The sequence below is a fragment of the Mastigoproctus giganteus genome, chromosome 8 (genome assembly GCF_048544385.1).
Source record: "Mastigoproctus giganteus isolate SK-2022 chromosome 8, ASM4854438v1, whole genome shotgun sequence".
Lineage (NCBI taxonomy): Eukaryota > Metazoa > Arthropoda > Arachnida > Uropygi > Thelyphonidae > Mastigoproctus > Mastigoproctus giganteus.
Window position 1 is genome coordinate 161880309 of NC_143582.1, and position 18820 is coordinate 161899128.

Sequence of the window (18820 nt, forward strand, 5' to 3'; positions counted from 1 at the left end):
TACGTATTAATTATTCCGATTATCACGTATATTCTTCCGATTTTCAGGTATCATTTAATTTTTTAATTGGTAAAGTAATAAAGGGTAAATTTGTGCTTAATATATCTTTACTTTTATAGCCTGGATAATATTCCTCCTATTTTCGCTAATTAGAATCGCTGTTTAATAGTACTGTATTAAAAATCAATTCACAAACGTGATCACAATGACTGCTGCTTACTGTACATCGTATAGTGAATGGTGCTTTACTATGGTGACTCCATCATAACATGATTTGATTGTACAGTGAATCAATTGTAAAGCAGGGGTCCATTGCATTTTTAACTTTTTTTACGTGAAACTTCGGATAATTGTGGCAGCCGCTTAATCGGGCCAAAATGCACTAGTCCTGATGTGTCCCAAATAACCGGAATCGACCGTATATGATATCAAAATTATTTTTTGCGTCCATTTCCATTGTGATCACATCATAGTATCCAATCAAATTGGTGCCTCCGTAGCCAGGTGGGAAGGAGCAGCAGTGCGTAGCACACGCTTCTTGATTATACCGGGGTTCGAGCCCGTCACCACCAAATACTGAGGATGCGGAAAGGTCAAGGAATGACCACCGCATATCCCAGCGCAATATGGCCTTAGTTGCTAATGCTCCTAAAAACTAAATAACAAACAAACAAACAAACCAATCAGATTGGTCAGACATGACTTCCCCTTAACAAACCCATGCTGCGTCTGAACTATTGCTGCTGTCTTGTCTAGGTGATCCTGTATCACCTCTTTAACCAGTGACTCCATTATTTTCCCCCGAACAGAAATTAAACTAACAGGTCTATAATTATGTGTCACCCTTTGAATCCCCTTTGTGAATTGGGGATACATTTGCACATCTGGTCCATGAGGACCTCCCCTGTCTCTAAGGATGCTCTCATAATTATGGCTGAGGGTTTACTTACTTCCCTTGCTGCCTCCTTCATTATAAATGGATAGATTCCATCTGGCCCAGGTGCCTTTTTTATGTTTAACTTCAATAATTTATTCTCCACTTTGCTCTCGGTTATCACAAAATCACTTAGCTCCCTGTTAGAGTTTGATAAACTTCTGGCATTCTCCTCCTTGAATAACTCCTCATGTGTGAATGTAGATGCAAAATACTCATTCAGTTTATCAGCTACTTGAGCAGGATCATCAATAGTTGAACCACCTATGTTAAGTGGACCAATCTGATTCATCCTCTTCCTTCTAAAGTTTACATAAGTAAAGAACTCTTTGCTGTTTTTCTTTACATTCTTTGCCAAAGATTTCTTGTAATCTGCCTTCACTTGCCTAACCTCCTTTGCGACTTGATTACAGGCTAGCTTATATCTGTCGTCGGCTTCTGTATCGCCTGATAATTTATATACATCCCATGCATTTTTTTTCTCTACCACAAGCCTCATTAATTCATTCGACATCCATTTAGGCCTGGACCTTGAACAGTATTTCTTAGTTGGTATGAAAAGCTTATATCTACTGACTAGCTGATGTGTGTTTTCGGCTTTTGTGTGGCTTGATAATTTATATGCATCCCGTGCATTTTTCTTCTTTGCCACGAGCCTCATAAATTCATCCGACATCCATTTAGGCTTGATTCTTGAACAGTATTTCTTAGTTGGTACGAAAAGCTTATATCTATGCTGATGTGTGTTGTCGGCTTCTGTGTGGCTTGATAATTTATATGCATCCCATGCATTTTTCTTCTTTGCCACGAGCCTCATAAATTCATCCGACATCCATTTAGGCTTGATTCTTGAACAGTATTTCTTAGGTGGTATGAAAAGCCTAGTAGCCTCCAAGATTAAGCTCCTAAAGGCTTCCCATTTAGAATTCACCGTTGGTAACATCATCAGTTGATACCACTCTATAGAATTTAAAAACTGTCTGAGACCTCTGTTGTTACCTTTACGAAAACAAAAACCCTTCTCTTTACCCTTGATCATAGTTATTTCTTTAAGTAAATCCCACATCAGTACACTGTGATCACTGTCACCTAGTAGTTTCTTTATCTACAAATTTCTAATGCATACATCATCACTGCGCCCTCTGGTTGCCCCTCAAACATGTTGCTGTAGAAAACAATCCTCCAATAAGTCCAGAAAAGTCTTGCTAGCGTGCAAGTGACCAACCCACAAGTTCCAGTCAGTATCTGGAAAGTTAAAATCCCCCATTATAAGTCATTCTGATTTACTGGCCCATTCTATTTTTCTGCAGAACTGTTCATTGTCTTCATCAGCATCATCAGACCTATAACATACTCCTACTCTCATTTTCCCTTTCCCAGTGTTTATGTCACACCAAACAGACTCAACATTGCACTGTCCACCCGTGTCAACTGGATGCACTTCCGTAGGTTTGTTTTTCTTAACTATCAGCATAACCCCTCCTCCCTTCATACCCTGTCTGTCCTTTCTGTATGCATTGTGCTCCTCAAATTCCAATCTGCACTGCTTGTATCTGTGTGACATGTCTCTGATATTCCAACAATATCTGCTTTTGATGTCTTGATCAGCACTTCAAATTCATCAAATTTTATGAATGCTGCAGTTTTGTTTAAACTGATTTCTTTTTCTTTGTTTGGGTCATTAGGTGGCACTGCTCTTGTCTCCACATGGAGGGGCTGGTAACCAGTGAGAAAAGACCTCTTAGTGCCAAGGAAAAAAAAAAAAAAAAAAACCTTGAATAATTCACACATTAACTTCTGTAGGCTGCCAGATACAACCCAAGCAACTTAAAAAAAATAATAAAATAATATATATATATGTATGAGGTAAAATTAATAAGTCTGTTAAAAAGTGTGAAGATGGTTGTGTAAATTACACAAAATGCTAAAACTAATAGGAGAAGGATAGCAGAAATTAGAGATGTTGAAGGCATAAGAAAGAGAGAAAGAATGTGAATATCCTATTTTATATAATGAATTAAGCAAAATTATAGGCTGAATGTGATAATCAATTAGAGAGAAGGGAACTGTAAAGCACAAATGATTAAATTAATATATGGAGTCATAGCAAGCATCAGATAAGGGTGGGACATTTTGGTTATAAGTCCAAGAAAGGGGTAAAGAAATTATAAAATTAAAATCTGATGTTAGCTAAAATTAAATGTTGAGACATAATCAGAGAGTACATCCTGGTCATTTGAAATGTAGACTATCAAAAACTGCATTTCTATACTTGTCCATACTTGTGGAAGAAAGGCAAATTTAAGAATAAAACTAAGTGAGAGGAAATAGGGGATTAAAGTAGTAGAACTTCCACAGAAATATGGACAAGGTAGTCAAAATGCAGTGTATGTTGTAGAACAAAATAAAGTAGAAGAAAGTAAATTAAGAAGTAAAATGGTAATAAAATTGAAATAAGTGCTTATGGTAACCAACAGTTCGACAACAGCAATATTTATTATGGGGGGACTCCACTAATAACATTAGTTCACGAAGAGCAGTGTCCATTGATTACCACTCTCTGTCTTCTCCCACTCAAGCATCTTTTTATCCATTGTAGCAACTTGCCCTTAATGCCATACTGCTCCAACAATTTGTACAGTAATCTTCCATGTGCAACAGTATCAAAAGCTTTCCTAAAATCCAAGTATATGATATCAAAATTATTTTTTTCATTCATTTACTTTGTGACCACATCATAGTATCCAATCAAATTTGTCAGACAGGACTTCCATTTAACAAACCCATGCTATGTCTGAACTATAACTGCATTCTTGTCTAGATGTTCTTGCATTGCTTCTTTAACCAGTGACTCCATTATTTTCCCTAGAATAGAAGTTAAACCAACAGTTCTGTAATTACTCGTGTCACCTTTTTTTTTTTTTTTTTTATCTCAATTTGTGAATTGGAGACACATTTGCACATCTCAAGTCCATGGGGACCTCCCCTGAGTCCAAGGAAGCTTTCATAATTATGGCTAGGGGTTTGCTTACTTCTTTTGCTGCTTCCTTTAATATAACTGGATAGATCGCATGCAGCCCAGGTGCCTTTCTTATGTTTAACTTCAACAATTTCTCCTCCACTTTTCTCTCAGTTATTACAAATCATTTAACTCCCTATTAGAGTTTGATAAACATCTGGCCCTCTCCTCCTTGAATAACTTCTCATGTGTGAATGTAGATGCAAAATACTCACTCACGTTATATCAGCTATCTGAGCAGGATCATCAGCAGTCGAACCATTGATATCAAGTGGACCAATCTGATTCATCTTCTTCCTTCTAGAGTTTACATGAGTAATAAGCCTTTACTGTTTTTCTTTGCTTTCCTAATGTCCTTTGTGACTTGCTTACAGACTATTTTATATCTACCATACGCACCTGTGTCTCCTGATAATTTATGGCCCCATGCATTTTTCTTGTCTGCCACAAGTCTCATTAGTCCATCTGACATCCATTTAGGCCTAAACCTTGGACAGTATTTCTTAGTTGGTGTGAAAAGCCTTATAGCATCTAAGATTAATTCATTGAATGCTTTCCATTTAGAATTTGCTGTTGGTAACATCATCAGTTAGGGGAATCTAGTGGTCACTCGCACACTTGCAAGACTTTTGTGGATTTATTGGATGATTGTTTTCGGCGGCAGCATGTTCGAGAGGCAACCAGAGAGGGTAATACCCTTGATCTAGTTATTAGCAGTGATTATTCGTGTATAAAGAATTTGGATATGAAAGAACCACTCAATGGCAGTGATTCACAGTGCTGATGTGGGATTTACTTAAAGATATAATTACCATCAGAGGGTAAAGGGAAGGGTTTTTGCTTCTGTAAAAGTGAGTACAGTGGTCTCAAACATTTTTAAATTCTGTAGAGGGATCAACTGATGATGTCACCAACAGCAAATTCTAAGTGGGAAGCATTCAAGGAACTAATAGTGGAAGCTATTGGCTTTTCATACCAACTAAGAAATACTGTTTGGGCTTAAATGGATATCAGATGAACTAATGAGACTCGTAGCAGAGAAAAAAAAGGCACAGGCGCATATAAATTATCAGGAGATACAGGTGCCTATGGTAGATATAAGATAGTCTGTAATCAAGTCACAAAGGACATTAGGCAAGCAAAGGCAGATCACGAGAAATCTTTGGCAAAGGATGCTAAGAAAAAAGCAAGGACTTCTTTACTTATATAAACTCTAGAAGGAAGAGGATGAATCAGATTGGTCCACTTGTTAGATTTGTTGGTGCATCAGCAACTTAGGCTATAATGCACATTGGTGCACTTGATGTCAATGGTTCGACTGTTGATGGTCCTGCTCAGATAGCTGATAAGTTGAATGAGTATTTTGCTTATACATTCACACATGAGGAGTTATTGAGCAAGGAAAATGCCAGAAGTTTATCAAACTGTATCAGGGTGCTTAATGATTTTCTTAATAACTCTGAGCAAAATGGAGGAGAAATTGTTGAAGTTAAACATAAAGTCACCTGGGGTGAATGGGATCTATCCAGTTATATTAATGGAGGCGACAAAGGAAGTAAGTAAATCCTTAGCCATAATTATGAGAGCATCCTTGGACTCAGGGGAATCCCCATGGACTGGAGATTTGCAAATGTATCCCCAATTCACAAAAGGGGGGAATCTAAGTGATACAAGTAATTACAGACCAGTTAGTTTAACTTCTGTTCAGGGGAAAATAATAATTGTCACTGGTTAAAGATCCGTTGCAGGATCATCTAGACAAGACTGCAGTAATCATTCAGACACAGCATGGGTTTGTTAAGGGAAAGTCTTGTCTGACAAATTTGATTGGATACTATGATGTGGTTACAAAGGAACTGGATGCAAAAAATAATTTTGATATCATATACTTGGATTTCAGGAAAACTTTTGACACTGTTGTATATGGAAGACTACTGTACAAATTAGAGCAGTATGGTATTAAGGTAAGTTGCTACAATGGATAAAAGGGATAGTTGAGTGGGAAAAGACAAAGTGGTAATGGATGCTGCTCTTTGTGTACTAATGTTATTAGTGGAGTTCCACAGGGTTCTTGCACCTGTTGCTGAGAAGCTTGATTTTTTTCTTAAATTTTATTATATTTTTTAAAGGTAGTATATTAAGCTGTACTGTTAATATGGTTGCCATTGCTCCTTTGGAGTGGGCAACAGTGTTCTGGCAGATCTGCACCTGTGTTGACTGCTGAGAAAGAGTGCTCCATTTTCCCTTACTGGGGGGGGGGGGGTATTTTCCTGCCTCTGATTCTTTTGAAGTTCTTGGATGCACTGACTGAAATTATTAAGACACTTGCTTCTATCCATAGGTATGTAAGGGGTGGACAAAATAATGAAAACAAACTGTGATAAGAGTTATAAGTATACAGTATATGGTGTTGATCCACCTTTTGCTTTTAAAGCAGCTTGTATTCTATGTGGAATAGATTCAGATAAATCTTGAACTGTCTTAAGAGGAATATTGGATCATTCTTCATGGAGGAGCATTTCAAGCACCTTGAGTGATGAAGGTAGAGGAAATCTGTTTTTCACTCTCTTCTCCAAATATGTCCACAATGGCTCATTAACATTCAAGTCTTGTGATCGTGCAAGCCATTGGAGATGCTTACCCTCAGTTTCGTACTCCTCTAAGCAAGATTGGACACATTTGGCTCTGTGTATTGGAGCATTATCATCTTGAAGCATGCTATCGTTTGTGGGAAACAATGTTTGCACCATGGGAAGAACTTGATCACTCAGAGTATAAAGGTAATCAGTGGCAGTAATTTATCCATTCCAGGTGATGATAGGACCTGAAGGATACCAAGGTATTGCTGCCACCATCATTGATCCTCCTTTATGTTTGACTGTTGGCACTGGCACAAGGCAGTCAGGATGATGCACTTTGTTTTGCATTTGCCAAAACTAAACTCTCCCTGATGTTGGAAAAAGTTTGAACAATGATTCGTCTGAAAATGTGACATGTTTCTAAATATCAGTTTAGTTTTTGTGCTCCTTATGCCATTGCATCCTCTTTCTGACATTACATTCAGTAATAAGTGGCTTGGAAGTAGTGGCTCTACCACAAATTTCAGCTTTATGAAGTTCTGCAGTTATTTTTGAGGCAGTAGTTTTATGTTTCCAGGCTACAGTCCTTTTCAGTGTCCCTCAGTCTCTTTCAGTTAGCTTTGATTTTCTGCCACAGTTCATCCTGTAAGATTTTGTTTTTTCATACTTTGTGAATGCAGACATCACTTTTGATACAGTTACACTGGATGCATTAAACAGATCAGCAGATTTAGTAATGACTAATGCCCCTGTTAAATGTGCACAAACAATTTGACCTCTTTGGAATTCAGACAGGTCAGTCATTTTCTTCATGTACCTTTTTATATCACCTCCAAATAAACATCAGCTTTTATGATCTTCCCTTCACATTTACTACCTGCAAGAAATAAAAATAAATAAATAAAAATCATTATGTTCATTATAAAATCACACAAATACACATACTTTCATATCAGATATTTCCATTATTTTGTCCAATCCCCTCCCCACAGTATTATATCGGTAAATTGTGTGTCTATAGGCCAATTTGCATGTTGTGTGGACTGAAAAACCCAAAATATACTAATGCTACTATACTGTCATGTAAGATAATTGACACACACAGTATTACTGACAAAATTTTTTGAAAAGTGTATCATTCTTATCACATTTTTCAGCCTCTTGGACAGTCACCCCATGTAACACTTGACACACTGGCAACAACTTAGTATACTGTGTTCCTGACTTTTTATTTATTTAGTTATTTTTTTATTAAAACCCCAAAACGAGAGGTATAAGAACCTATAGTACTCAGTACTATGCTTGGGTTAGAGATTGAGAAGACGAAAGAAGACATTTGTTGACATTAGATTTGAACTTCTGTAGACTGTAATTTTCAGAAATACGTACGAAGGAAATTTGTTCCAGAAAATGGCAGTTGAATGAATAAACAACGAAAATGAAAAGTTGGTTCTGTGAGTTTTAAGTTGGACAGTAAATGGATGTTGGCTGATGGCAGCACATGTTCGGACTGTTTTGAAAGGGAGAGCGGGAATTATAGTAGCCAATTCAGAAGAACAGTCCCCATGGAGGTATCTGTAGAAAATGCATGCAGCAGAAAAAGTACATCTATGAGACAGCGAGTGGAGAAACTCTGTTAGAGATGAGTCATTAATTAACCTAACTGCCCTCTTCTGAATGGAATCTAGAAACCTGAAGAGAGGGGGCACTGCCCCCTCTCTTCAGATTTCTAGATTTTTTGGGGGCACTGCCCCAGATATGGGAACAATATTCCATGGTAGGACAGATTTGTGATTTGTACAGAGAGAACAGCTGTTTGGAAGAAAAATAACTAGAGAGCAAAAGAGAAAACTAAGTTTTTTAGATGCAGAGGAAGCAATATTTGTAAGGTGCTTGTGCCAAGAGAGATTAGAAGACAGGGTAATCCCCAAAAGAGATATATCATCTTGCCTAGAAATTGGCGTCACCAAAGGTAAACATAGGAGCATAAGAATCCTTTTTGCAAGATATAAGACAAGACTGAGTTTTAGAAGTATTGAAATCAACTAAGTTGTCTTTACCCCACTTGAGAATTACCTGGAGATTTGCATTTAAGGAATTTGTAGCGTATATTCGAGAAGTTGAAGCTGATTGAGTGGAGCAAGGTTTCTCAAAATGGAAAGTGGAATGCAATGTGCTATCATCGGCAAAACTGTGGATAGGATTTCCAGCCAATGGAAGAAGGTCATTAATATACATGAGGAAAAGAGTGGGAGAAAGAACTGAACCTTGGGGGACACCAGCATTAGTGGTGAAGTTAGAAGACAGAGCCATCTACCAACACCCTCAGTGAGTGATCAGAGAGAAAACTGAATAACCAATTACAAAAAACAGTTAGCAGACCATGAGATGGAAGCTTGTTTAGAAGACTTATGGCAAACACGATCAAAAGCCTTTCAGATGTCAAGAGCAACTGCTTGTGTTTCACCAAACTTTTCCATTGAATTAGTCCATAAATGGGTAACATAAGCCAGAATATCACTAGTGGATCGACACTGGCGGAATCCATACTGGCAATCATTGATCAGATGGAAGATTTCTAGGTAGTTTAAGAGTTGACAGTTAATTGATTTCTCCATTACTTTAGAAAGAGTAGAAGTAATTGCAATGGGAAGATAATTGGATGGGAGGGATTTGTCACCATTTTTAGGAACTGGCTGGATATGAAAAAATTTCCAAGCAGAAAAAAAAACACCTTTGGAATAAGAAAGTTGGACAAAAAAGGTTGCAAAGAATAGGAGTAAGTTCAGGAGCACAGGTTTTGAGAACAAATGGAGAAATACAATCACGATCTGGAGTTACCCTTCTGACATCCTTTTGGCAGAAGACCACAGGAGGTATTGAATGGAGCATTTTGGGAATGGTGAGAGGTGTTTTACCAAGATCATTAATACATGAGTTGGAAGAAAAATGGAATGCTAGCAGGTCAGCTTTATCCTTGGCTGAAGTGACAACAGAACCATCTGGTTTTGACAGAGGTGGGAGAAGAGATGGGCAAAAGTTGTGGCCAATTGCTTTGGAGACCAGAATGCTTGGCTACCATTAGGGCAAGAAGCAAGTGTTCTACTATTAGCCTGTTCAAAACCTAGTTTGGACTGACTATAACCGCTTTACAGTTGCGAGCTTTGGTGTAGGCAGAAAATGAAACGGAAGAATTGGAAACAAGCCAAGTACAGTATGCAACATTCTTCTCTCGAACAGCCTTAGCACATTTATTGGAAAACCAAGGTTTAGATAAGGGACGAGATTTTAAAGTGGAGTGTGGAATAAAGGATTCCATTCCTACAATAATAATTTCACTGACACGATCTGAGCAGACGTTGATATCAGAAGTTTTGAAACAGTAATCCGAAGAGCAAAAGAAAAAAGGAAATCTTGCAGGTCATCCCATTTTGCGGCGCCTCCATAGCCAAGTGGGCAGAAACAGCAGTACATAGCACACGCTTCTTGATTAGACGGGTTCGAGCCTGTGACCATTAAATACGGAGGATGCTGAATGGTCAGGGAATGACCACCGCATATCCCCGGAGCAATATGTCCTTAGTTGCTAATGCTCCTAAAAACCAAATAACAACAACAACATCCCATTTTGCATCCTTGTAATGCCAGACAACACAAGGTTGGGAATAGCTATGAGATAAAAGCTGCATTGGAGAAGAGACAGTCACTAAGTTGTGATCTGATGTGCCTAAAGACTACCTCACTCACTTCGACCATGTCTTAGATCGGGTGTTTGTGAGAAAAATATCAAGCGTATTGGCTGTATGATTGGGATTGTCTGATATTCTGGTAGGTAAATGAACAATCTGTGTGAGGTCATTAGTAATTGCAAAAGCCTCAGCATCTTGACCAGCTGGATCGGTGTGACTAGAAAATAGAAGCCAGCTGGAGTTGTGAACATTAAAATCACCAAGGAAAATTACCTCACTGTTAGGAAAGTTGGACTGGAGAAAGTCAAGTTGCAAAGAAAGGAAGTTCAAGTGATTAGTGGAGTTAGGAGAATAGTAGAGAGGACAGATGAATTTGACAGAATGACAGATTTTAAGCCAGAGAAGATTGAAAAGAGGAGATTCCAAATTACCAAGTCTCTGACACGGAATATCGGGACGGACGTATGCACAAGTACCACCTTTGAGGGAAAAAGAATCATACAGCAAATCATTTGGGCAACTGAGATGAGCTTTGGGCAACTGAGATGAGCAGTAGTTGAATCAACCAATAACTGAGATTTTGTCAGAAAAAGGACTGGAGTTTGGCAGTCTGCAAGTGGAAAATCGACATCGTTGAGATTAGAACTAAGACCTTGTATATTTGTGAAATGAACTAGGAAGTGTTTGAGAGGTTTAGATATTTTCACAGATAAGCTTACTCTATTAGTTTGACAATTCATGGTGTATTTAATAGTAAGAAAAGGTGTGGGGGGGATGACATGCTGTGTGAAGTAATGAAATTTTTGGATATAGCATACACATGGTAAGAATATACCCAGATCCTTGACGTAATGTGGCCTCAGCAATGTCCCCTGCCTATACATTACTTGGACTCCCTCCAGTCACTATCTGGCAGAGTAGAGGTAACAAGATTATACACTAGCTGATCTGGAAGCCTCCTAGAGAGTTACCAGTGGGTTTGTTCGGTGTACTAACTAGCGGCTGGACTGCAAACACCGTTTCAGAGCTGTTCCCTCAAAATGTAAGGAAGATTAGATCTCGCCATGATGTCCATCATAACCTCAAAAGTCATCAGTCATACTGCATGATGGAAGAGATGGGAAGGGTTGACTTGGGAATATCTTAGATTCTGCTTTGCATCACTTGTGTAAAACACTTTAGCATTGTGTTTTCCTTATTGTGCCTATTCTTAGTTTATTTCGTGTATTCTTTCCCTAACCTGGGATGATAGGTGAAAGAGTGAATTCTTGCTTTGCCGTCTTGCTCAGAGATGGGAGTCAGAATTTGGAAGAGGTGCTGGATAAAATCCTTTCATAATACCTGTCTTGATGTTGTTGAGGTGGTTTGAAATACCATCACATCCATTCTTCTTAATTTTAAGAACAGATGTGCTGCATTTCTGTAAACTGGGGTTAATAAAGGTTCCTGATATCCCCAAAAGCCTAGAAAGGAATAAGATGCTGTGGTTTTGATTCAGCTCCAGGATAACGTTGATTTTTATATTAATTGTTATCAAGGAAGGGAAATTTTTCTGACTCCTCCCTATTATGACATCAAACAATTAGTACATAATCATCATTCTGGAAATGTAACTTACAACTTGGCATATGTGCTTATATGGTTGAAGAGAGTGTTAGTTGTGTGATGTCACCAGAGGTTTCCCCATCTCTGCTGGTTGAAGAGAGTAGTGGATTTAAAATCTAAGGCAAGCACTTCTGCTAGGAAGTGAAAGAGTGCAGTAGTACATGCATTTTAGCCAATTATGGTTTGAGCTCAAATGACTGCTAAATGTGGTTAATGATAGAAAGTTATTAGTTGTAAACTCCTCTGATTTGTGCACTGTGACATAGTATAAACTGAACAGTTCACCACACCCATGCTTACTTCCTTTTGAATATACAGATTCCTTCAACCCAGAAATAGATATTATGCAGTGGTAAATAAGAAGTGTGATATCACTGGTAGCTATTACAGTAGGATGGTCTACATGTTTCTGTGGCCATAATGCACCTCCCAAAGGTTTTGCATTTTACTCTGATCCAAGCCCGAGGCGGGATTCGAAACTGCAACCTTTGGGTCGCCAGGCAGGCACTTTTTCCACCTGGCTAGCCCGTTCGGCACCGCTACCCTTCTACACGGTTTTGGTGTGTTTACAAATACACACCAAACCCATGTGGAGGGGTACTAGCAAACACTTACAATATGTATGTATGTCCCTGTGTTGTAAGGAATTTTATTGGAGTGTGTCTCTGAGGTGTTTAGAATTTTTTTTTTTGGGGGGGGGGGTATTTCTTTTTGGAAAGACAGGAGTTCCTCCTTCTGGATTTTGGTGTTCCCAAAAATAAGCAGGAGTCCTGAATTATTAGGTTTAGAGCTGCTTGTATATCTTGTCATTCCAACTTGCTTTCATTTAGAAATGATTGCAGTATATTGATTATTCTTACAATTTTGCAAGGTCATATTTCAGGGTGTTATAGGTCTGTTATTGCATGATGGGTGCAGTTATGTTGTATAATTTTATTTTTTTGGGATGATCCCTCCACTACCACCTTTGTCAGCTTTGAATGGAAGGATTGAAGAGCTTTGTTTCCTTGGGAGTTGGTCTGGAATTTTGGTTGCAGGTGTGGTTCCTTTAAACAGGTTCTATTTCTTTGTAGAACCCATTTAAAGCTTGAACTTTGTCTGAGGACAAATTTATATGTAATAATAAATTGCATTCACATTTTGCATATCTTGCTTTCTATGTAGCCATCCCTATCGGGTGATACTCCACAACCAGAATGGCTTAAAGATCTTGATCAAGAAGATGTAAATATGTTACAAGGTAAGCAACTTTAAAAAATCTTATAAGATTAATTTATATAATGTCAATATATAGTAAATCTGAGTGAGGGAAGGATAAATTGTCATTGGTACATTTCCTACTCAACCAGCTTTATTTTAGATAAAGTGTCCTGAGATTCTTGCGTAGGTCTCATGGTGCCACGATTTGAAAGAATTTGAAATTTTAAAGAATAATACCTATATAACAGTGCTGAAACCAGGCAGTGTTGAAATTAAGATTTTGACACCCATAAAAGCACTATTTTCTACAAAACCTTTAATGAGTTATGTTTATAAGTCAATATAAATAAATAGTCACAAGATGATAAAATTATGACAAGTGTGTATGAGTGTGTGTTCCAACCCTAACATGTGTTGCACTGCCACCAGGTCAGAGTTTGTTTGGGTAATCAAATTCTGTGCCAGAAGCATTTTTTTAGTTATAAATATGGGCTTGGAACCAGGAATAATAAAGACTGCTGTGTTGGTGTACAGTCTTTACGCCCAACCAGGGTGTTTGGTTTGTTTGTTTTTTTGTTATTTGGTTTTTAGGAGCATTAACAGCTACGGCCATATTGCTCCAGGATATGCGGTGATCATTCCCTGACCTTTCCGCATCCTCCGTATTTGGTGGTGACGGGCTCGAACCCCGGTCTAATCAAGAAGCGTGTGCTACGCACTGCTGCTCCTTCCCATCTGGCTACGGAGGCGCCCAACCAGGGTGTGGGCACCTAATTTGGTGTCCCCATTCCTCTGATGTGACTTTAGATGGAGATCTAAATGACTGTGTTAGGAGTTAATTGTTGCATCAAAGATGGAGGAGGAGGAGTAAAAACTGCCAACTTTTATAGTTTATCCATAAAATTGATATGTAAACTATAAAAACTAAGGCAGCTTTGAAGATGCTGGTATGTGACTCTAGCTTTAGATGGTTTGTTTGTGAATAGTGAGATTACAGATATTCTTACATAAATATATTCAACAACACTGAATAATAAGAGTAAGAAGCATTATTCTGAAATGTTTATGGATGCATATACTGTTGTTTCTCGACATTTTTAAGTCAAACAAGAGGAAGTAGGTCTGAACTTTGTAATAATTTGTGCTGATGTGAGGAAAATTATTTATAACCATATATTATTATGTGGTTATAAATAGTTATTATAGGAACATGTAACCATCTGTGATTACATGCTCCATATGAAACATGTTTGCAACAAAAAAAAAAAAAAAAAGTGAAAAGTAAAAACGCCAGTAAAAATATCTCAGGTATATTAACATATTGGTTTATGGTTATCTTTGAACATAATTTTAGCAGGACCCCAACCTATGAAAAAAAAAAAAAAGATCCAAGAACACAATTTTTAATGGGCAGAACTGTATTTTAGTATTGACTGTTTTAGTGTTTACATGCTTTTAGAACATAAAACAAGGTAGAATCAAAAAGCCCCATCACTGAATTTTTATTTAAACAAATGCAGTGCTAAGCTCGTTCGGAGGAAAACCAATGTAAAATGCATATTATGCAAAAAGTAATAATCTTTTATCAGATAACACTACTCTGCATTTTGAAAAAACTTCACTGATGTTTTCTCAGAGAAGCATGTTTCTGAATCATTTTCTAATGCTGGTTTAAAAAATTACTTCCATTTGTTTCCATAACATCAGGTGTCTTCAAAAATCACGAAACAAAATTTGATTTTTCACACAAATTTTTATTATTTTTGGCAGAATTTGTGCACTAAAATTATAACAAACTGCTACCTTTACTACACTTTTATATTTAAATACCTGTTGAAAACACTATTTAAAAGGGCAGTGTGGTAAAAAGTTCACTAAAACTCTCCTCTCATTTTAAAAACTGATCTACTATGGATCAAATTTTCATTTCTTTGATTTTCTTGTAGATCCTTCAACCTGACAGTCTCACTTCAGCATCTGCAATAGTCAGCCATCATGTTGACATTCTACCTCCTCTAGTACCTCATCTCCATGTCTTTTTTAATGTCCTGGTGAAACCTCTTGCCCTGTTCTTTACTAAAGTTTCCTAGATTTTCTCAGAAGCAGTTGATGTGGGAATGTAAAAAATGTACGTTGTCACTCGCATTGCAGCTCAGCTTCTTGATGTTTGCCAACACGTTTTCAACTATATTCTTGTAGTCAGCCTGGATCTGGATCAAATTGTCAACAACAGATTTGAAGCTATAAGTGGAGGGCATGGAATCGGCAGGTTATCTCTATCTGGGACTGGGCTAATGTTAGATGGAATATTAAGATACACAGTGCCCTTCTTACTCTTCACATTGTACAGTAAACCCCCGCTATTCGCGGGGGTTACGTTCTTGAGAAATGCCGTGAATACTGAGTTATTGCTCCCATAGTAATAAAGGGGATCCGTTCCAAAGTATGAAATATATAAGAAAAACTAGTCTAAAATTTTGTCTATGTATGTATTATATGTACATTCATAATATAACTATGTACATAGACAGTACATAGTGAATTGCAAGCATATGGCATCGAAATGAAAATAAGAAACAATTTAATATTAAATGTAATATTTATTAGAAATTTCAAACAAATCTTTCAAACCAGCGTCTTTACTAGCTAAAAAACTTATCCCGCCAGTGCTATCACCAGTTTCGCTAAAGTGTTGATAAAGGAGTTTTGCCTTTTCATGAATGATAAGTGAACTTAACGGAATTTTATTTTGAGTTCGGTCTTCTATCCACAGATTTAAAGCCTTTTCCATTTTTTTTAAATTTAACATTACGAGTTACAGAGCAAATTTTTGAAGCAATTAGCGCGTTTTCACGGACACTACGACGGATTTTTTCTTCCGATTTTTTGATTGATTGTACCGTCGACTCATTGATTTTATAATGTTTTGCCACTTTTGTGCCACATTAGAAATTTTGTCTAATAACTCAATTTTATTCGCCAATGTCATCACCTTCTTTGATAATTTCACATTCACATTTCCCTTATTATTCGTAGCCATATTTTTGTATGGGTTAGAAGAACGTGTCCACAATAAAGTCACTTTCTTCCGTTAACACTGTTTTACACCCAAAACGGTAGATTTATCACTTTTGTAAGCATATCAATTTATAAATTGATAAATTTATTCAATTTATAAGCATATAAATTAAAAGCAAACGACGAAACCGTCCATGACAAGCGCATAACACACTGAACAAGGATTAGCGAGAAACATCCAAGCTTGCGATTTTGTCACCCCTCTTCCCCCACCCACTGAGCGCTGTTTTGACCGGAAAAGATAATTTTAGCCACGCCTATGTTTTTTTATGGCAGAAAATGTTCACGGCGCTTTAAAATTCACATTTTTTTTTAGGTTTCATTTTATATTAAATCAGCGACCGCCAATATGCGAAACCGCGAATACAGATAACGCGAATAGCGGGGGTTTACTGTATTCCTCTAAATTAACTAAGCAAAAGTAACAGTCATCACAGTGGTTTGTAGGCTCCTGCCAAATCATGGGAATTGCAACTGGCATAGCCTTCTTTTTGCCATTTTTCCACAATCTTAGTGCTTCAACACAGTTTCAGCAAACTTTATGTGGAGCCCAGTGTTTATCTTGGTCACAGAGTTGCACTCCAAAATAAGCACATATGCATTTTTTACACATTCTGTAATATCTTGTCTTTGCTTGTGGGCTATGTAACTTCCACAGATATAACAAAATAAGTTTGGATTGTTCAAACCCTTGCTTGAAGACATTTTACTCACTTTTCAGCACAAGTTTGACACAATAACCTCAAAAATAAACTTAGCCCACACTGATAAATATCATGGTTTGCTGTCCTTGAAATAGTCTTTATATACTGCTGCATAGAGCTCTCAAGGTCAAGAAACCACTGAAGGCAGTGTTGCCAACATGTGGAGAATTAGTTTACAAATTCCCAGCATTTACTTGTAACTTCAATAATACATTACATTCAGTAATACAACTCATGACATTAACTTAAGCAATTTGTGAAAAAACAGTATGTGATAGGGACAAAAAAACGAATAACATTTCTGAAATCAGCATAAAAAAACTGAGTTAAAAACAGCCATTAGTTTACAAACATTGAAAACCATGCAGAGTGGTGTAATTAAACACATTTGGCAACAATGAGTGCCCCCTTGTCACCATCTGCTGGTGTTACTTGGAAACATTAATTTTCAAGATGGCAGCACTCTTGTAGTCATATGCCAAGGTAGAGATCCAAGCTGTAATCTGATTTTTGAGTGCAAAAGGAATAAAACCTATTGAATTTTATTGCTGAATAAAATTCAATAGGTTTTATTGACTCAGTATGATGAAATGTGCATGAGTCAAAAGCAAATTAAGATTCTCCAGGGCAAGACATCATGTTGTGACACCAAAAGTCATAATGGCAGAGGAAGAACTGATATAAGTTCTTCCTCACATAAGGAAACAGATGCTATACTATTAAAGAAATTACCACAGTGGGCAAGATTAGCATTGGTTCAGCAGATGCAATCATTAGCAAGGAGTTATACCTTCAAAAAAGCCAGCTTGATGGATTCCACAGTGTTTAATGCTAGAACTGAAAGGACAGCAACTTAGTGCATGTTCCATGCTTCTTGGATTGTATGAGTGCAAAAGAGAAGCCTCCTTAGAACACAGTTACTAGAGATGAATCCTGGGTAGAGTATTACACACCAGAAAGCAAATGAGCAAGTTTAGAGTGGCACTATACAGCTTCAGTTGAAGAAAGTCTGTATCTAAGCATCATCTGGGAAAGTGTTACTCACTGTATCAGTTGGAAAGTGTTACTCACTACATCAGCTGGGAAAGTGTTACTCATTGCATTAGCTGGGAAAGTATTACTCACTGTATGCTGAGATCATAAAGGAGTGATTCTGGAATATTACTTGGGTGTGGGGGGACGATGAGAAACAGTAATGAATGACATTAACTGCAAAACTTCTGAACCAGTTAAAGCCATCTTCAAAAGAAATATCTTGATTTTCTGTCCTTGACATAGTCTTTATATTATAAACCATACAAATATTTTCTGTTTGCTTGAAATGTATTGTATTTCCTGCAAAATAGTTAGCATTATCACTTTTATATTTATTATCTCAGAGATCTGAATAAACTGTTGCTGTACTAGATGAAGTTGTAACCTGTTCTGATATTAGCTCTAAAGGACCAAACTACTGTGAGTTCCAAGAATTATTTCTCATTAAAGTTGTAATCCATAGACATAATAATTATTATATTTTAGCATTGAAATTTGAAACTTCTTCATTAAAGCTAGGAGCTTACTATTTCTGTGATAGTTTCGAACACACACACACACACACACACACACACACACACACACACACACACACACACACACACACACACACACACAAATAGAATCTTATTAATACAAACTCTTTATTCACAGTTCTTATTTATACGAAGCACATGTCATTCCCTTGCTAAAGGATAGCCTTGTCTAAATAACATATTAGTTTATTACAAAATTTAGTTAATATATATTATAAAGTCCATTTTTGCCTCATGAGATATAGATTATTTTATTTTGTGTGGTTAATACAATTCTGATTAATTAAAGTTTTAATTTATTTCCAAAAAAAAAAAAACATTTCTTCAAACAGTCTTGCAATGGTGGAGAATTAAGTGAAGAAAGCATTACTATTCTGTTATACAGCAAAACAGATTGCAGTACAAAACTAAACCAACTTGTGATTAGAAAATTTTCAAGCC

At 37.1% G+C, this 18820-nt stretch overlaps 1 protein-coding gene across 1 annotated transcript in view; it reads left to right on the forward strand.

The window, feature by feature from the left end:
• The window catches only part of lin-52 (DREAM core complex component lin-52), a 49316-nt gene that overhangs the window by 13913 nt on the left and 16583 nt on the right, over positions 1-18820 (forward strand). Inside the window, exon 4 of the mRNA XM_090379858.1 lies at positions 12991-13066. Within this exon, the coding sequence (XP_090235984.1) occupies positions 12991-13066 (76 nt within the window). The remainder of the gene's footprint in view (positions 1-12990; positions 13067-18820) is intronic.